General features: G+C 33.6%; 5 protein-coding genes across 7 annotated transcripts in view; 3 read left to right on the top strand and 2 right to left on the bottom strand.

Annotated features, from left to right (window-relative positions):
- Positions 1 to 2,180: 2,180 nt before the first annotated feature.
- On the bottom strand, positions 2,181 to 2,894 carry LOC106757099 (receptor protein kinase TMK1-like). The gene has a single exon (XM_014639689.1). The coding sequence runs from the start codon at positions 2,892 to 2,894 to the stop codon at positions 2,181 to 2,183; it is 714 nt and encodes a 237-aa protein (XP_014495175.1).
- Positions 2,895 to 3,988: 1,094 nt separating this feature from the next.
- Positions 3,989 to 4,891, top strand: LOC106765537 (miraculin). The gene has a single exon (XM_014650204.2). It carries the CDS (start codon positions 4,053 to 4,055, stop codon positions 4,680 to 4,682), a length of 630 nt encoding a protein of 209 aa, XP_014505690.1. The 5' UTR covers positions 3,989 to 4,052; the 3' UTR covers positions 4,683 to 4,891.
- Positions 4,892 to 4,999: 108 nt separating this feature from the next.
- LOC106757087 (pentatricopeptide repeat-containing protein At2g20540) lies at positions 5,000 to 7,058 on the top strand. Its single transcript, XM_022784227.1, has 2 exons — positions 5,000 to 5,310; positions 5,392 to 7,058. The coding sequence occupies exons 1-2, from the start codon at positions 5,043 to 5,045 to the stop codon at positions 6,618 to 6,620; spliced, it is 1,497 nt and encodes a 498-aa protein (XP_022639948.1). The 5' UTR covers positions 5,000 to 5,042; the 3' UTR covers positions 6,621 to 7,058.
- A 5,472-nt stretch (positions 7,059 to 12,530) lies between these two features.
- LOC106772373 (UDP-glycosyltransferase 708D1-like) overlaps positions 12,531 to 20,286 on the top strand; it is a 31,369-nt gene continuing 23,613 nt past the window's right edge. The window contains exon 1 of one of the 3 annotated variants that reach the window (XM_022784213.1): positions 12,531 to 13,898. In XM_022784213.1, coding sequence (XP_022639934.1) covers positions 12,597 to 13,898 — 1,302 coding nt within the window. In that variant the 5' untranslated portion in view covers positions 12,531 to 12,596. Of the gene's footprint in view, positions 14,254 to 20,286 lie in introns of those variants that run through there. The other 2 variants (XM_014658753.2, XM_022784210.1) reach the window with 2 other exon arrangements.
- LOC111242093 (miraculin-like) lies at positions 14,486 to 15,930 on the bottom strand. The gene has a single exon (XM_022784224.1). It carries the CDS (start codon positions 15,255 to 15,257, stop codon positions 14,652 to 14,654), a length of 606 nt encoding a protein of 201 aa, XP_022639945.1. The 5' UTR covers positions 15,258 to 15,930; the 3' UTR covers positions 14,486 to 14,651.

The raw sequence follows: 20,286 nt of genomic DNA, 5'->3' as shown, positions 1-20,286 counted from the left end.
TAATATAGTTTCAAGAATCTCCCTTTCAATAGCTTGAAACAAGTAATTCTTCACTTTGAGATCTTTAAGATTAGCATCAGATACTTTTTGTCGTTTCGCTTCTGTCGGTGCAGTTTCAAGCTTTGGAATTCCGTCTTCTATAATCTCCCATAACTCTTGGCTTCGTAGAAAATTCTCCATTGTCATGGCCCAGAAATCGTAATGACCATCAAATCTTGGAATGGCTGGCTGTACAAATTTTTCAGCCATACTCTTTACTCACTTTTCTCTAGACACTCAGATACACTTTTCTCACCCTGTTTCACTCGTGCACACTTCTGTATCAGGCCCCTTACGGAGCTCTGATACCAATTGTTATAAAATAGGTACGTAGAGTAAAACTTGTCTAAGTGTATATTTTATTGAATAATCAAGCGTGACTTATAAAAGCAAAAAAAAAAAAACAGAATATCACAACTGCTCTGAATAATGGGCAGTTACTGAAATTTAAAACAGCACCTATCTAGGAATAAAATATGCTAACTGACTAATGACTTATTCTCCCTAATAAATAGGAGATTTATTTTAAAACATTAACAATTTAAAATAATCAACAGTCCCGGACCTTCTATTTCAAGATATATTATTTAACTGAGCATGTGAAATATCTAATTATTGATTATAATCTAGTTTTAGTTTAACTTAAAATGTGAAAACATTGTAACACAAGTGTGTAACAAATTTTTGTTTAATTTAACTTTTTGATTTGCTTGTGATTGTATTGTTTGATTAGTATTAGTAGACAAGAAATTTACCCGAGTAACATAATTATGTTTGGGTTGTTTGCAAATAATAATTACATAAATTTTATATTTTGATTTGTCTTTAAAAATTATTTGTTTTAATTTTATGTACCATTTTTAATATTTTTATACATTCAACTTATTTTTAAAATCTTTACCGAATAAAATCAGGAATTAAAAATGATTAAAAAACATAAAACTAAAATGAATGAATGTTAACTATATAATAAACTAAAAGATAAAGTAAATTCTACTAAATGATTAACATGAATATACTTTATCTTTTTAGTTTATATAGTTAAAATTTATTTATTTTAGTTTATATAGTTAAAATACATTCATTTTAGTTTATATAGTTAAAATTCATTTATTTTAGTTTATATAGTTAAAATTCATTCATTTTAGTTTATATAGTTAAAATTCATTTATTTTAGTTTATATAGTTAAAATTCATTCATTTTAGTTTATATAGTTAATTTAGTTTAACTAAATGATTATTTATAAGCTTTTAAAGAATGGAAACATATTAATAATGAGACTAGAATTAAAGAAATATAAGAAATTTGACCTCATCTTTTCGTACAAAATCTTACTGAAACAATTTGTCTTATTATATGTCTTATGATAATGAGACGGAATTTTTTGTTTCTACCAATATAAGATATAGATTCACATAAGTGCTGAAAGTTCATTAACTTGCAGCAGGGGCATGTGATTGCAACAATTTGCAGCACTGCATAATGAAGAAAAAAACAAAGAATTAATGAAATTGCAGCACAGTTGGTGAAAGCAAGAGCAAGATTAGTGATTGTCAATTGAAGAATAGGGAGTGTTTATTGTGGTACAATGAAAAGTGTGTACTGTTGTATAGAAAAAACAAGAAAAAGAAAAACACTTTCCTTTTCTTTCCTTTCTTGTATTTTGGGTTGACATGGGTTGGGTGACTAATATAGAAATGTAGAATATGATATATTGACAATTTTTTTTAATAATTTTTGATAATAGGAGACATATTATTATTTTAGGTTTAATACCTATTTTGGTCCTTCTTTGGGAGGGTTTGTTCAAAGTGATCTCTCATTTTTTTAAAAGTTCACTTAAGTCCTATCTTTTGCAAAAACCGTTCAAAGTGGTCCTTTTTGCTAGCGGCGTTAAGTTTAGTAACGACAGACGTGCCAGGTGTCTAATGTCTGATTATGTGACATTGTAATTTGTTTTTAAAAAAATATTTAATGATGACGTGTAAATTATATTAATTAAGGTAAAATAAAAAAACGAATTAGGAGTAATTAATTAGGGTTAGAAGATTGGGGTAATTGGGGTCAGGTTAGGGTTCGTGGTTCGTGGATTGTGATTGTGATTGGGATTGGGATTAAAATTTGCTGGTTTTAGATGGTTTTAGATGTTTGATGGTTTTAGATCCCTATGGATAAAAATTTGCTGGGCCAAACCGTGAAGATATTCAACACCTCTGGCAACATCCAAGGTAATGGAAAGCCTTCTCTTCCATTCCATTGGTTGTATTCCTTGCTCTTTCCAGTCAAATAGATGCTTACTGAGAGGACCCTGAGGCATGTATTCATACACAAGAAGCTTCTCATTTCCATCCAAGCAGTGGCCTTCCAATGCAATCAGATGTCTATGTCGAACCTTAGTTAGTACTGCAATTTCAGACTCAAACTCAGTGAGCCCCTTCTCAACCATCATTCCACATTCCATCCTTTTCACTGCAATTTTTGTTCCATCGTACAATTCCCCTTTGTATACAGTGCCAAAACCACCTCTCCCCAATATGTTTGCCCCACTGAAATTGTTCGTAACTTGTCTCAACACTTGGATTGAAATAACCATATTCCCAGATTCCACATGTTGAGCAGCCACCAAACCAATTAAACTGATACCTCCCAACACAGAGCCAATAATTGCTCCAATATTATTTTTCTTAAATTGACCTCCAGATTTACCCTGAGGATTTGAGCCAGGTGGGGCTTGAGGCTTATCCTTTCCAATATCAGGATTCCCACCAGTTTTAACAACTACACCCTCACGAAAAGATGGCACCTTGCCGTGCAATTGATTATTGGAAACATCCAATTCTACCAGACCAGGCATGTGGGTGAGTTCACTTGGTATGGTACCAGTGAGGGCATTGTTGGGAAGAAGCAACTTTGTCACAAATGTAAGCGAAGCAAAACTGAGAGATTCATGCTCTGCAAGTTGATGACGGAAACATTACCATTTGAGCAAACAATCCCAATCCCAATCGCAATCCACGAACCACGAACCCTAACCTGATCCCAATTACCCCAATCTTCTGACCCTAATTAATTACCCCTAATTCGTTTTTTTATTTTACCCTAAGTAATATAATTTACACGTCATCATTAAATATTTTTTTAAAAACAAATAACAATGCCACATAATCAGACATTAGACACCTGACACGTCTGTCGTTACTGAACTTAACGCCGTTAGAAAAAAGGACCACTTTGAACGATTTTTGCAAAAGATAGGACTTAAGTGAACTTTTGAAAAAAAGGAGGGACCACTTTGAACAAACCCTCCCAAAAGAGAGACCAAAATAGGTATTAAACCATTATTTTATTGGTTTATTTAAATTTATGTTTTAAAAAATATTAGAAACAGACTAATCATAAAGGTCACGTATACATAATTAAAAACGTGTTATTAAAAAAACTTTTTTCTTTTTTATTTTAGTGCTTTGAAAAAAGTACCATTGAAAAATACAATTTCAGACAAATTTGAGAAACGGAAATGAGAGAAAAAAAGGAACTCTTGAATCAATGGCTTATGAAATTACATAATGCAAAAGTGGTTATGTTCTTAATCAAAATAATACTTGTGACTAATTAACATCCGAAAAAGAACATTTTGAGGAACGTGTTTGAAGAGTCACTCGTGGTTCTTTTCTCTATTATATTCTCAAAACCAAAGTTAGAAAACAGCTCGTGTCCCTCGAGCCAAATATAATACTAAATAATAAATGAGAACAGAAGAACGAAGTATATTATTTGATCTGAAAAACAATCACCTTTAGTTTCATAGTTATCCACAAGCAATTTTGTACTATACTCTTAACTTTCACGTGTCCACAGCTTAATAATTTATTCAATCTCTATACACCTCGTGCTGCATAACCCAAATTTTCTACGTCGAATCATTTCAGTATTTAATGATGCATTACGAGAATGTAACACACAAAGAAAAAGACACACAGACACATTGGTTTCTTGGTTTCAATCTGAGGAAATGAAGGTTGCCATGTTTCTTCACTTGCTCCTTCTCTTGGCCTTGAACACGCAGCCACTTCTAGCTGCTGAGCCTGAGCCTGAGCCAGTGGTCGATAAGCAAGGGAACCCTTTGGTGCCAGGAGTAGGGTACTATGTATGGCCACTTTGGGCCGATGATGGAGGCCTCACACTAGGCCAAACAAGAAACAAGACATGCCCTCTTGATGTTATCCGTGATCCTTCTTTCATTGGCTCACCAGTGGCATTCTATGCAGAAGGGCTTGGCCACATTCCAACTCTCACCGATCTCACCATTGATTTCCCTGTTTTCACAGTCTGCAACCAGCCTACAGTGTGGAGGCTCAGCAAGCAAGGAGCAGGGTTCTGGTTTGTGAGCACAAGAGGGAACCCTGAGGACATCACAAGCAAGTTCAAGATTGAGAGGCTCGCAGGGGACCATGCCTATGAGATCTACAGCTTCAAGTTCTGCCCCAGTGTTCCTGGTACAATCTGTGCTCCTGTCGGAACCTTTGAAGATGTCGATGGAACCAAAGTCATGGCTGTCGGGGACAACATTGAACCCTACTATGTCAGGTTCCAGAAGGTTTTCATCAATGGCCAAGAGAAGAAACCCTTCAGCATTGTGTAGTTTGTGAGGTGTGTAGTTATAGGGGTTGTCACTTTGAATCATGAATAAGCCAGAAGAAGAAGACTCCAGAGAACTGGATTTTCTGTGTGGCGGCGGAAAGAATCATGGCACAGATCAGAAACAGTTCTTGACTCTGTTTTATGATTTACCACCAATATGGATTTCTTTCTTTCCAAATTAAGTGAAATAAAATTTAGTTTCTTTGCTCATACAGACTCTTTCATCTGCTTTATAATTTCTATATACATTATACTTAAATTTTTATTTTAAATCCATTTAAATCATATTATAATAATATCTGAGCCTAAAATGATTTTCTCGAGCAATGAAAATGATTTTTATGTTCTAATCATATGAACTATGAAGCAATTTGATTCGATGAAGTACTTATCCTTGAAGAGAACACTGAACAGTTGTGTAAGCCTCGACCAGCTAAAGAGAATCCATGCACTGTGTGTGACACTGGGATTCTTACACACACAAAATCTCAAACAATCTTTGTCATGCACGTTGCTTCAATGTTATAAGAATGTCGGAAAAACAGAACAAGCGCAGAGGGTCTTCGATCAGATTAATGATCCTGATATAGTATCATGGACATGCCTCCTCAATCTCTACCTTCATTCTGGTCTTCCTTCCAAGTCCCTCTATGCGTTTTCTCACTGCTTGCATGTGGGTCTAAGACCTGATAGCTTCCTTATTGTTGCAGCTTTATCATCTTGTGGGCAGTGCAAGGATTTGGTTAGAGGGAGGGTTGTTCATGGAATGCTGTTGAGGAATGGTTTTGATGAAAACCCTGTTGTGGGGAATTCTCTGATTGACATGTATTGTAGAAATGGGGTGATGGGGATGGCTGCATTGGTTTTTGAGAATATGGGGTCCAAGGATGTGTATTCTTGGACTAGTTTGTTGAATGGGTACATGTTGTGTAACAATGTGAGTTGTGCTCGTGAAGTGTTTGATGCAATGCCTGAAAGAAATTTGGTTTCATGGACGGCTATGATTACTGGGTGTGTCAGAGCAGGAGCTCCAGTTCAGGCTTTGGAGATGTTTAAGCAGATGGAAGGTGATGATGGGGGACTTCATTGTACGGATTTGATGGTGGCGGTGCTCTCCGCGTGTGCGGATGTTGGGGATCTTGATTTTGGTCAGTGTATGCATGGTTGTGTTAAGAAAAGGAGGTTGGAGCTGGATGTTGCGGTGAGCAATGCTCTGATGGATATGTACTCCAAAAGTGGAAGGCTTGACTTGGCTGTAAGGATATTTGATGAAATCTTGAAGAAAGATGTGTTTTCGTGGACTACAATGATATCAGGTTATGCTTATCATGGGGAAGGGCATCTTGCGTTGGAGGCTTTTCGTCGCATGTTAGAATCCGGTGTTAACCCAAACGAGGTAACCCTGTTGTCAGTTTTGACTGCTTGTAGCCATGCTGGGCTAGTCGTGCAGGGAAAAGTGTTGTTCAATAGAATGATTCAGTGCCGTTACATGAAGCCAAAGATTGAACATTATGGATGCCTGGTGGATCTTCTTGGCCGAGCAGGATTGCTGGAAGAGGCAAAAGAAGTTATTGGGATGATGCCATTTAGCCCTGATGCTGCTATGTGGAGATCATTACTGACTGCTTGCTTAGTCCATGAGAATTTGAGAATGGCTCAAATAGCAGGAAAGAAGTTAATTGAACTTGAACCAAATGATGATGGTGTTTATATGCTTCTATGGAATATGTATTGTGTTGCTGATATGTGGAAAGAAGCCTCGGAGATAAGGAAGTTTATGAGGGAAAGGAGGGTCAGAAAAAATCCTGGTCGTAGTATGGTTGATGTGAATGGTGTTGTACAAGAATTCTTTGCCAAAGACTCATCACTCCATGTTAGTGCAGAGCTTTGCCACTTGCTAAAAGGAATGAAGGAGCACTCAGAAACATATAATTTTTAACACTTGTGGTGCTCAGAAAAATATAATTTTAAACAACACTTGTGGTGTGGAGGCCTTTGCTATTGAAGCAAATGACAGAAAAGGAAACCAAGGAACTACAATTTCTGCAGTCATTTCATTCTTTTGATCCAGGAGAGATTTGGAGATTTCAGTCAGCCAAAAGTCTGAACGATTTATCTTTGTGATGAATGCAGAGACATGTTTCCAATCTAGTATATTAATAATGTTTATGTATTTATTTGTAAGAAAAATCTTGAAGTGCATATTTTCCTTGTATCTGATCTGATCTGATCATGCATACATGATTGTTTACACGGTTATACCGTCATATCTCATTCAATGTACAATATATAGCAGGTGGAATTTCTGTTTTACCTTTCTGATGGTTTGTGATGACTGTTGTATTAAAAAGCTAACTAGTTGCTACCCTTTTTTGGACTAGTTACAACTTGATTATTCCTTCTCAACTATTTCTTGCTTTATGCTTCATAAATCTGTAATTGGTTTACCAATTTTGAAGATTCATTGGGTTACCCTGTATTTTGATGGGTTGGAGTCAATCTTTGTGCTGATCTCTTTTTCTTTTCTTAAAAATATTTAGATATCAGAACTCGAAACAAGCAATACAATCCTGAGCATTATATAGTAACTCTACTAATATACATATATATGGATCTTGATACAATCCACCAGACTTTAAGACAATAATTATGACCATTAGCTTCCTTAGTCATTATGATGGCATTTAGGCACGTCACACATGATTAATGAAATTATCCTTTTTAAAACATTAAATTTATGATTTTTTTTCTTATACATTTTGGTCGGGGCAAAAGATCTTCATATACAATTTCACATAAATCTAAGTCCTCTAAATAAGTTTACATTCTTAAGTTTGTTACACACAATGTTTCAATGTTTCAATGTTTTAATGTTTTAATGTTTTAATGTTTTCAGTTAAAAATATGTCAAAGTCATATTTATAAAATATCTCCCTAAAGACATTCTTATAAATTCATAAGTGATATCACAATGCTTATGTGGAATATGTATTGTTTTACTTTTTTATATATTTGTCACACGACATACATTTTTAGGTTTAATGCCTATTTTGGTCCTTCTTTTGGGAGAGTTTGTTCAAAGTGATCTCTCCTTTTTTCAAAAGTTCACTTAAGTCCTATCTTTTGCAAAAACTGTTCAAAGTGGTCCTTTTTGCTAACGGCGTTAACTTTCTTAACGGCACAGCTGCCACGTAGCTAATATGTGACTACGTGTCATTGTTATGTTTTGTTACAGGTTTAAAAAATAAAAGAAAATGTGACATGGAATATTGGAAATAGGTTTAAATTAGAAATTAGAATTAGGGTTAAATTAGACATGGGAATTAGGGTGAAATTAGAAATTCAAATTAGGGTTAAGTTAAATTAGAAATTGATCAGAACATTCTTTGGGGTAAAAATTTCGAATGTAATTGGGAAAATTAGAAATTGAACAGAACATTGTTTAGGGTTCATACCATCGTCTTCATCCATCAGTTCTGTAAGAGGTTGTGTCGAAAGAAGTTACATTTCTTAATGTTACATTACATATTGAAACTCTTGTTTCAAGTTCTTTACCTGCAGATCAGAGAGAATAATTGGACAATAAATGCCGATTACAAAGGTAGATGGAACGTGAGATATGACTTATGAGAAGTGCAAAGAGCTTTTTTCTGCATTGATGTTCTGCTTGTCATTCCTTGTAGACGTGTTCTGTTTCTGACCCTAACCTTAAGCCTGCCTTATAAAAGGGACCATGCATAAATTTGTTTAGTCATGCGAATTGCTTTGCAGGAACTAAAGTGATTTGTTGAAAATGAAGTTTGCATATTGATTTTACAATTTGGGTTGAGATGAAATTCTTCACTGCGTCTGTAAGATGTCGAAAGAAATTGAACAGAACATCCCCTCTGTGTCGAAAGAAATTCTTCACTTTCAAGAACTGGGTTATGCAGAAAACTGAAAACCATCCTTCAAATTGCAGAACCAGAACCAGAAAACTTTCACTGTCCCCAATTATCCCAATCGTCTGACCCCAATTTCAATCTCAATTCCAATCGCAATCCACGAACCAGAACCCTAAGCTGACCCCGATTACCCCAATCTTCTAACCCTAATTACCCCTAATTCATTTCTTTATTTTACCCTAATTAATATAATTTACATGTCACAATTATATATATTTATTAAAACAAATAACAATGCCACATAATCAGACATTAGACACCTGACACCTCTGTCGTTACTGAACATAACGCCGTTAGCAAAAAGGACCACTTTGAACAGTTTTTGCAAAAGATAGGACTTAAGTGAACTTTTGAAAAAAGGAGGGACCACTTTGAACAAACCCTCCCAAAGGAGGGACCAAAATAGGTATTAAACCTACATTTTTAACTCATTTTTTTTATTGACACTTGTTTCAAACAAACAATGTTTTTTTCATCATTTGCATTTTTTATATATAATTTACAATTTTACCTTTCCCTTAATCTTCTTATCTTGCATTTAAATGTTACTTTTGTAATTTTGCATTGTCGTTTCTTCCCCGTTTGTTTGATGGACAGGAAGAATGGAATGTTTCTTCCCCATTTGTTTCATGGACAGGAAGAATGGAATGATAGATATATTTCACTCCCTCTTCTTTTTCATTAAAAATATTGTTTGTTTAAACCTTATTTCTTCTTCAACCTACATTACTTTCTCGGTTCATCATCGTCTTATTCAGTTATCATAACTTTTAAATTTAGGTGTTGTTGAATCTATATTACTTAGTTCCAAATTCTTCTTTTTCTTTTTCTTCGTCAAAGTTTGTTCTTGTACTCTTTTTTGGGTTAGTATGAATTTGTAAGTTATATCTTCTTCAACCACATTTCTTTTCGTCTCATGATTTTGAAAGAAGTTGTTTTAGATTGTTATTATGTTGTCCTTAGTTCCGTTTTTTAGTTTTTATGTATAGATTTTTAGTTTTTGTTTAGATGGAATAGTAGGATTGGACTGCTCACAGACTGGACGGGTTGGATTGCAAAATCTATGAGCATAGTTGTGGCCCTCTAACCATGATCATATTTATGAAATTGAAAAATTCAAGAAACTATGAAGCTTCTTTATGATTTGAAATCTTTAGTGGTGAGTGTTTTTTTCTTTTTGATTGGGAATGATTGCATGAATGGAATGCAAATATTAATCGTTTATGTTTTGGTGTTGAGTGTGTGTTTAAATTTATTTTGTTTCAATTTATTTTGTAGATTATTTTCTAGTATTGAGGACTTTTGTTTTGGTGTCCGACATTCTAGGATTTAAAAGTGTGAAATGCATCTATTTATTTTAACTTATGTCTCAATGGTTGCTTTTTTATTTGGTTTATATTAGATTTAAATGTTGTTATAATATTAGTGAGATATTTTGTTATCGATGAATGTTGGTTGATTATGGAGATATTTAATTTATAATTGTTTCCTCCCTCATCCATTAGTATCCTTAATAAACTTATTTATTTTTTTATCTTTTGAGCTAGATTTGAAACATGTTTCCATGTTCTAAACTATATGGTGATGATTCCTAATTTATCCGTGTTTTATTGTTAGTAGTTCAACAATATTTATTACAGTATTGCTCCTCATGCAGTTTTTGGTTATCAACCATATTCAATTATATCGATTGGAGTTACTATATTAGTTGACAATGTATATTTTATATTTTCATCCTTTTTTTATAACTGAAAATGTTTATTTTTTTAGATATAATAATATAACTAATGTCAAATTACATTCTTTTTTATTCATTTTATATATGTTATAGATCTAGTTTACCATCACTAACCTGAAATGTAGCAAGTTGACTTTCCAACAACACTATTAAGATAAAAATGAATTGTGATGGCTCTGAATTTTTAATTCTGTTTCCAACATGTTAGGTTGATATCTTTCTTTTTTTTATACTATTTCAATTATTCTTCTTTGTGATGGAAGAAGGATCATTCTTGCCTATGTTCTCACTTGAGATAATAAACAATATAACTCCAAATTTTACGAAATCTCAACATACAACTCACCAGAGTCATAAGAAATATGAACATTATTTAAGACTATTTAACATTATCCATGTGTAATGAAAACCTAAGTTATTCTGCAAAAGGACAAGGAAGCAATTTAGAAAAATATGATACTTAACAAAAGATACCTTAAAGCAATTTAGAAAGATACAGTTATTACATTTCAATAACATTTATGCTTTGTTCTTATGGTAGGATTTGAGAGAAATGATTTGGGAGAGATGATTTGAGTGGATTTGAGTAGATTTGAGGGTAAATTTTTATTGTTTTTTTGAGTGGATTTGTAGGTAATTGAGAATGAATTTGAGGGTAAATTTTGTGAGAATTAGTGTAAGATTTAATTGATGTGATAGATTTAAAAAATTAGTTTAATAAATATAAATTAAAGATTACCAAAATACCCCTAGTTATTAAAATAATATAAAATGATAAAAAATTAATAAATAATTAAAATAATATATTTTAAAAATGATAAAATAATTAATAAATATTTTAAAGTTAAGTTTAATATTTATATTATTATTATTATTATTTATATTATTATTATTATTATAAAAATATGAAAGTTAATTATAAAGGTTAAAAATAAAAATACCTACCTTTCCTTCCAAATCTTCGCAGGGATGAAAAAAGCAACAATCCACATACATCCTCTCATTTCATTTCTCACAAATCTATTAAAAGGAACAAAAAAAATTTCTTCATCCATCCTTGCTAATAATCACAGGAGAATCTCTTCTAAAGAACAGATCCTTAGTTTTTTAATTATAACAAATATTTATTTCAATTATTCATTTATCTAAACATTATCGAATTTCTTTTAAACTCATAATCATATAAAAATTTAATTATTATTATCATTATACATTTTAATATTAAAAAATCTATACATAAAATTATATTAATCTGCTACAATTAATGTAATAATATAATCATGTAATTATTATTTTTTAATTATTAAACTTTTCATTTCAATAGGACAACATTTATTTATTCATATTAATTATATTATTTTATTAGAAAAACTCAAACATATGCATAGATCAAGATAATACTTTATCTATTTAATTATTTTATATATTTCTAAAAGTCCATTGTAAATTAGATAAGTATTTGCTATATATAATTATAACATTTATATTTACAAATATAAAACTTATTTATATAAATTTTAAATTTATTATTATTAAAAAATAAATTAAGAAAAAGGACCAGTGTGTGCCACGGTTCAAGAACCTAGTTTTATATAAAATTCATGAAACACGGGCAACCAAAGACAGCGACTACTCTCCTTTTTCCTTTCTCCTTTTTCAAAGCATTAAGAATTTGTTTTAGGATTCTGATACTAACTTTTTATTAGCAATTTTTTTAAAATAAAATAAAAGTATTTTGTTATGACGTTTGAATTTACTTTCTAAAAAATATTTAAAATAAATGAATCATAAAATATTATATATTTATTGTCAAAAGAAAGTTTTGAATATATTTTTTCTTTTTTTAATAATTTTTTAATAATAAATTAAAAATGTATCTTTAATAATTTTGTTTGAAAACTTTTTTTTATAAAAACTTGTGATTAATTTATTTCAAATATACGAGACAATAACGATGAAAAATTATTAAAAAAAAAGATATTTTAATAATTTTTTTGATAACAAGACACGTGTTACCATTTTATTGATATTTGAAACAGATTAATCACAATCTATCACATATAGATTGTTAAAAAATTATCAAAAAATTGTTAAAAAAAAAGTTATTAAAAAAAAATTTCCTAAAAAAAATTGTGAAATATATCACTGTTTATCAGTGGATATATTTCAAACGGGAGGCATAAACTTGTGCTTGTTTTTCTTAGTTATCAACATTTTATTGATTCCATAAAGAATGTGTGCTTCTGAAGGAGTTGTCCACGTGGGTTTCCTCCCAAGTGCTGGCATGGGTCACCTCAACCCATGTCTCAGACTAGCGGCAGTGTTCCTCCGCCATGGTTGCAAAGTCACTCTCATCACTCCCAAACCCACTGTATCTATGGCTGAATCAGACCTCATAACTCGCTTTTGTTCTTCTTTCCCTCATCAAGTAACTCAACTTGACTTCAATCCCATTCCATTGGATCCAACCACAGTTTCCACCAACATTGACCCTTTTTACCTTCAGTTTCAAACCATTCGTCGTTCCATTCACCTTCTACTTCCAATCCTATCTTCACTCGCAACACCACTTTCTGCTTTCATCTACAATGTGTCCTTAATCTCCGCTGTAGTCTCAATTTCCGACAAACTCTTTTGTCCCAGTTATATTTACTTCACCTCTTCAGCTAGAATGTTGTCTTTCACTGCATACGTTTCTGTTCTTGCTGATTCCGATCCAGCTGCACAACCGCACCCTTCTACGTTCATTGGTGATGCTGTTAAAGTCCCGGGCTTCACGTCCCCGATACCAAGATCCTCGGTCCCTCTCGCTTTTCTTCTTGAAGGTAGCAACTCCTTTCAGAGAATGATCATGGAGGACAGTCGAAACCTCACGAAGCTCGATGGGGTTTTGATCAACTCCTTTGAGGAACTGGAAGGAGAGGCACTGGCAGCGTTGAATGAAGGAAAAGTGGTTAGAGGGTTGCCTCCGGTGTATGGAATCGGTCCCTTAATGGCCTGTGAGTTTGAGAATGTGGATGAAGGTCAAAAGAGTGGCATGAGTTGGATACTGGAATGGCTTGATGAACAAGCTGAAGGGTCGGTGGTGTATGTTAGCTTGGGGAGCAGAACTGAGACAAGGAGGGAGCAGATAAAGGACATGGCTTTGGGGTTAATAGAATGTGGGNATAGTTTTTTGTGGGTGGTGAAATTGAAAAGGGTTGACAGAGAAGAGGATGAGGGTTTGGAGGATGTATTAGGGAGTGAGTTGATGGGTAAAGTGAGGGAAAGGGGTGTGGTTGTGAAGGAATATGTGGATCAGATGAAGATTCTGGGGCACCCTGCAGTGGGGGGGTTTGTGAGTCATGGAGGGTGGAACTCAATAACTGAGACCTTGTGGGAAGGAGTGCCTATTCTGACATGGCCTCAGCATGGAGATCAGAAGATGACCTCAGAAGCCATAAAGATTAGTGGGGTTGGGATTTGGGCTGAGGAATGGGGGTGGGGGACAGAAAAGGTGGTGGAAGGGAAGGAGATTGCTAAGAGAATCAAAGAGATGATGAGCAATGAGTCTTTGAGGATCAAAGCTGGAGAAATGAAGGAGGCAGCAAGGAAGGCTTGTGGTGTTGGTGGAAGTTGTGAGGTTATTGTTAAGAGACTAATTGAGGAGTGGAAGAGGAAGGCCCAAGTCAACTGAGCATCGACACTCAGTACTATTTTGCCTATTCACAGTATTAAGTTTAAGTCTGCGTTTGAATTTCTTTCAGAAAATAACACAGTAGTAATCTCAATTGCGTGAAATAGTATGCAATTTGTGGTTACATTTTCCAATTTGGTTGACTGTTTTTGTTTAATGCTCTGTATTTCTTTGTTACAAAAATATTGCAGTTGGGTTTGGAACTTTATGAAAATATTAAACAATGTTGCTATTCTGAGAAATGGTGTGAGGTGAACCATGCCATATATTGGAGGGTGGAAAGTCACCTGAACAACATCATTTAGCCATCTCTATAGCATTAACTAACAATCATAATGGTAGTGTTAATTCTTCAAAGGAAAATACATCTACGAATGAAGTTTTTTTCAGATTAAATATTTTTTTAGGAGTTTACTTTCTTAGCGAAGATTTTCTTAATAGTAAATAACCACAAACAGAAACTAGAAACTTTAAAAAGACTCAGTAGAAAACATCTTGTTTATTCATTATTTATAGTTCAGTACGTGGAACTCAACTTGAGAATAATCTTTTACGAAAAGTGCAAGATGTGCCATACACTTTACTCATTAAGATTTTGCTATAATTCAACATTTAGTATTGAACCTTCTGGAACTGCACCTTGTATGGCTCAGAAGTTAGAGCCAAACGCTTGCCATATTGGTCCTGATATATTCCTATATCACTGCATGGATAATTGCAATAATTGCACACACTTGGACAATACACCATCTTGTAAGCATCCTCGTACTTCTCAATCTTGAACCAATTGCTGATGGTTTGAGAGCCAGGGTTACCCAAAGAACCACCAGTTGTGAGAAACCACTGTGATGTTGAATAATCATAGTCCTTAAGCTTCCAGACTGTGGACTGTGGACAACTTGTGTAGGTGGAGAAAAAGATGTTGAGATCAGTGGAAACGCGAATGACACCTTTCTTATCATTAACAGGAAGAAAGCTCAATTGGAGGCCTTGATAACCATCAACAGCTACAACATCAAGAGGGCAATCTTGAGCTGTGGTTGAGAGAGCAAGGCCACCTATATCAGAGGATGCTGGAACAATGTAGTAATTCTCACCAGCTCTCACCTTCTTTCCTGATGTGTTCACAATTTGCTCTGGTGCAGCACCTGCTTCCCCAAGTAGTGCCTTTGTGCTCAAGGCAACCACTAGGACCAATGCTACCAATGTCATCTTCATTTTTCACTGTTTAATATTTTCTTCTTGTAACTCTTGTGAGATGGATATGAAAGAAGGGTGAGATTTACATTTATATAAGCGGGAATGGATCTAAATCTATGTGCCCATTTGCACCAAAGTCCCTGGTTTCTTCTTGTACAATTGGCCTATAAAGAGTCGATTTTGTCAAAAGAATTGTGTAGTACACAATGCTGTGGTTGGATAGATTTATAAGTTTCTGAAGTTATAATTTGGTTTATACTCACTCTTCTAGAGCCTAACTTCTTGTACCTTGTTTAAGACTTGAGTGAAAGTGCTTCGTCTGTTTAGGATGTAAAGCAAAAAGAAGCACATAGATCAGTGTATTTCCATTTTTTAAGCTCTGTATTGTGAGATTAATGAATATCCTGTTTTTCTCCTTTTTTTTTTCTCTTTAGGTTCATTGTTGTTTTCTTCAAATTTAGGCATGTGGGGGCAGAAAAAGAGGTCGCACAATCAGTAATCAAATATTATATCTCCCTAATCAAGAACTCCATTTTTGTGCAGAAAACCCATAAGATTCAGCATATTGTAAGTGCAGCATTTTTTATAAGTATAAGTTACTAAGCCTACAAGTTTTACACTCATTTCTCATAATCTAATTTTAACTTTTACAATAGCTAGTTAAAAACAGATATAAGGATAACATTTTATTGACGGATCTTGGAGCTAAAGCCTCCAAACGACCTGTGAAAGAAGAATTAGATGAACGATCCTTGCAGTTGAAGCTCACCATAATAAAGACTGAGATCTGGGACAACCATCTCAAAGCTGAAGCAAAAAGGAACGACTCCTCTAGGATTCCTGATTTAAGGAAGCAGAAATTTCTTTTGTGATACTCTGTATTCCAACAATCCCCCACATATTATAAAAGATAGAAAAAATGAAAGAGGAAGAAAATTTTGGTTCTCACCTAGGATGTAATGTATAAGAGCTGGTATAGTAAGTTATATAAACCATTTCTAGATTGAGAAATTTAACACATAGTGTAGTTGATATAGGAAATATGAACCAAAACATTTAGTGTGTGCTAACAGTTTATCAATCATAATACACCTCCACAATCCTTGTTGTTGTAGTGTTGCGCTTACTAGGTCATGCACGTGCTCAGTATTTATGAGTGTTCCAGAGTCATGCCAAGATCTCATGCAAGTGACCATACTGGACATTCATATAGGTGATTTCATCAAGAGTAAGGCGCATATCATATACAACCCATAAGAGATATGAAAATCATCAAATATTTTGTTTAAGCTAAAATTCTTTCACCACATAAAATTTTAATTACAAAGTTTAAGTTGTTAATAATGCAGTCTCAAGCAGTTTCACACACACCATAGGAACTGACATAATTGATTTAAAAATAAATTTAGTGCTATAAGAACTAACAAGTGACTTACTTTTACTCATATGAACCTTATTCATGAGATCTCCAATCAGAAAGGTTAGGTTATCATCACTTGTTTATTTGCAAGTGGCTTAAGTCTCCTTCCCCTAGTGGAATGTTTGCTAAGAAGTTTTTCAACCACTCAGCCTCACCACCAGTCATCACAAGAGCAACAAACTCATATTTCATTGTTGATCTTGCAATAATTTTTTTTTTTCTGGTTGATCTCTATGTAATCGCATCACCCCCAAGTGTGAATACATAACTACTAGCGGATTTTATCTCATCTAAATTAGAGATGCAGTTAACATCACTATACCCTTCTAGTACAACTAGAAATCCACTATATTTAATGACATAATCCATCAATTCTCTCAAGTATCTCATAAGCTTTGCAAGTGCATCTCAATGTTCCTTATTTGGACATTGAGTGTACTTACTTAGTCTACCTACTTCATAAGTAATATCAGTATTCCAATTGTATAAGCTCATAATTATTTAGGCATACTTAGGCTAAGAGGTAATTCTCCTCTATTTTTCATTAATGTAGAGTTAACATCCTAAGGGATGGGTTTGAAGTCATAATACTCAAACTTTTTAAGAAGTTTCTCAATATATTGTTTTTGAGATAGTAATACACTATCTTCCTTTCTTATGATTTTAACACCTAAAATCACATTGGTTTGACCCACGTCTTTTATTTCTAAATTCGATCCTAGAAAAAATTTAGTTCTAACAACAATCCCATTGCATGTACCAAAGATTAACATGTCATCCACATACAAACATATAATGACACAAACTCCATTTTTAGATTTAGAGTACACACATTTATAAGCATCATTAGGTGAAAACCATCACAAACTAACAAACTATCAAGTTTTTCATGCCCTTGTTTTGGTTCTTGTTTCAAGCCATACAAAAATTTTAAAAGTTTGCAAACTTTATTCTCTTGACTAGGTACAACACACCTTTCATGTTGATTTATATAAATTTCCTCCTCCAAATCACCATTCAAAAATGTAATTTTAACATCCATATTGTGTATCACTAGCTTATGGATAACTAATAGGGCTAACAACACTTAAATAGAGGAAACCCAATCATAGGAGCAAAGGTATCAAAGTAATTTATGTTGGGTTTTTAAGTGAAGCCTTTTGCTACTAATCTTGCTTACACTTTACGATAGATCCATCAGGGTGATACTTTTTCTTAAAGATCCACTTATAACAAATAAATTTTGCTCCTTTAAGCAAATATACTAAGGTTCAAGTAATATTTTTCTGAATTGATTCAATTTCAATCCTAATGGCCTTATCCCACAGTTTTGCATCAAGAGCACTAGTAGTCTTTACAAAGCTAGTTGGATCATTATTAATGAGATAAGTATAAAAGTCATTACTAAAAGAAGTTTCTTTCTTCTGTCTTTTACTTCTTCTCAAACCCTCACATAAGATATCACTAATATTATTATCAACAGGTTCAGACGTCTCACTAAACTTTAAGGAAAAAATATGCTAAAAAAGTTCAACATTTTTGTCTCCATTATAGAATTATGCTCAAACACATCACTTTTAAGAACAATAAACCTATTGGTAACATTGTGTTCAACATATCCTAAGAACATGTAATCATAGTTTTAGAGCCTATTTTCCTTTTCTTAGGATTGAATAACTTCACCTTAGTTAGGCACTCGCACACTCTTAGATATTTAAGGTTAGGTTAATAACCTTTTCGTAACTCATAGGGAGTTTTGTAATGTAAAACCCGTATAAAATAAAAGTATCTTTTTATTGTATTATATTTTATAGTACGAAATAATGGATTATGGTGGGTATGAATTCGAAGAAAATGTTAAGTTGCGGGTAGAGATTAATTAATATTATTATTTCTGTTTAATATTTTTCTGAAAACGTTTGAAAGTTTATATATAATTATTCAATACTTGTTGATAGATGAAAACGAATGAATTGGTTGATATGTATGTGCATGGAAGGGGTACTTAGAATATTTTATCCTTGGTTAAAGTGTTTCACGTAAATGTGAAAAGAAAAGGAAAAAGAACCCTGCATGTTTTATTTGCTTCTTATTAAATGTTGTTGAGGTAAGAGAAAGTATTTTTTTTAGTAAGGTAGATATGCATCAGAGGTGAGTTTATAGATTTAATTTGTATTTTATTTATTCTTTTCTTTTTGCATGTATGAAGAGAGAGAAAATGTGGGATTAGTGATCAGGAAAAATATCATCTATATTTTAGGAGCACTCCTTGGATAGTTTTTAGTGGGTGGTTAGGGAAGGCTTATAGGTTATATTTAGGGTAAACAGAAGGGGGAGATAACAGCAGAGTGAACGAAAAAAAAAAAAAAAAGAAGAGAGGCAACCCTTGTTTTCTAGAATAATAGTGTACAAGTAAAAATCAGTGTGCAAGTGAGAATCAGTGGCAAGGAGCCGCAGTTGCTGTCACCAAGGAACGAGCGTTGTGGATTTTCCTGTAATTCTAGAGCATTCAGACCTTACTAAAATCCAGGTAAGGGGAGTACTTAGGATATATCAATTATAATTAATGGGTTTGGGGTGATACTTTTGATGTTACTCTCGCAGTTTCAAGTTACGCGGTTGTTTGTGAATGTTGATATGTTTGCTTAGGACTTGGTGTTGGGTTAAATGTTTTCTTTTTTTTTGAGAAACCGGTAAGGGGAGAAACCGTGACTTGTTCTTGTGAGTTTTGAGTTTAAATCATAGATGCTATGTTTGGATATCTATTTTGGGTGATTGAATGAACTTCCATGTTGTCTGGGAATTTTACGAACGCATGCATGGGTTTCGAGGGTTGAGGATAACCTTTATTCGTTGTGGTTTTGAGTATAGTTTTGTTCCCGTTTTCACTGTTTTGGTTCGAACAGTGTGATGGTGTGGTGCGCATGTCGTGCATCGTTGATATTCAAATTGTTTTATTTGATTCGTATAGGACTGTGATATCCTTTATTCGCTTTAGTTATGACCTATGAGTGACACGGTGCTACATTAGGCAGACTGGAGTAGTTGCAGTGAATAAACGAGAGTGACAAAAATGGAGTGAACAGGAGGGTGAGAGGAGTGTTTGTCCATGATAGGAGAGAAAAGAGAAGACGAAATAAAGTGCAGAAAAACAATAGAATGAAGTTAGAGATTGCAAGATTAGTTGAAGAAAAGAATAAAGTTTGATTTGGGAAGAAAGGGGTTTTGATTTTAATATACCAAGAAGACTTATGGGGGAGTAGGATAGTGCATGTCTCGGGTTCTATGATGAAGGGGGATTGAGTTGAGGGAGATAACTTTAGGGTTGGAATATTGGTAATAGTAGGAGTTTTGAGTGGTAGTATATAAAAAAAAAAAAAAAAGGAAGGGGATATAGGGATACTGACAGTGGGAATAGTTAACGTTGTAGGTTATGGGTGAGTAAGAGGAGGATATGAGTGAGAATAAAGATGCTGGGTTGGGTTATTAAGGTATTAATAATAAATAAAAAAAAAGGGGTACTAATTCCATGTATTATGCAGAAGGAAGAGGAATGGGTACTGTGTTGATGGAAAATATAAGGGAAAGGAGAAGAAGGGTTACTTCAAAAGGAAAAGAAAAAAAAAA

The sequence above is a fragment of the Vigna radiata genome, chromosome 1 (assembly GCF_000741045.1).
Source record: "Vigna radiata var. radiata cultivar VC1973A chromosome 1, Vradiata_ver6, whole genome shotgun sequence".
NCBI lineage: Eukaryota > Viridiplantae > Streptophyta > Magnoliopsida > Fabales > Fabaceae > Vigna > Vigna radiata.
This window is presented reverse-complemented; position numbering and strand designations above follow the sequence as displayed.

Coding starts and splice junctions, on each gene's coding strand:
- LOC111242093 (XM_022784224.1), bottom strand. CDS start 15,257: ATGAAGATGACATTGGTAGCATTGGTCCTAGTGGTTGCCTTGAGCACA.
- LOC106757099 (XM_014639689.1), bottom strand. CDS start 2,894: ATGCCTGGTCTGGTAGAATTGGATGTTTCCAATAATCAATTGCACGGC.
- LOC106757087 (XM_022784227.1), top strand. CDS start 5,043: ATGAAGCAATTTGATTCGATGAAGTACTTATCCTTGAAGAGAACACTG. Junction 5,311..5,391: donor CAATCTCTACCTTCATTCTG/GTCTTCCTTCCA, acceptor TTATTGTTGCAG/CTTTATCATCTTGTGGGCAG.
- LOC106765537 (XM_014650204.2), top strand. CDS start 4,053: ATGAAGGTTGCCATGTTTCTTCACTTGCTCCTTCTCTTGGCCTTGAAC.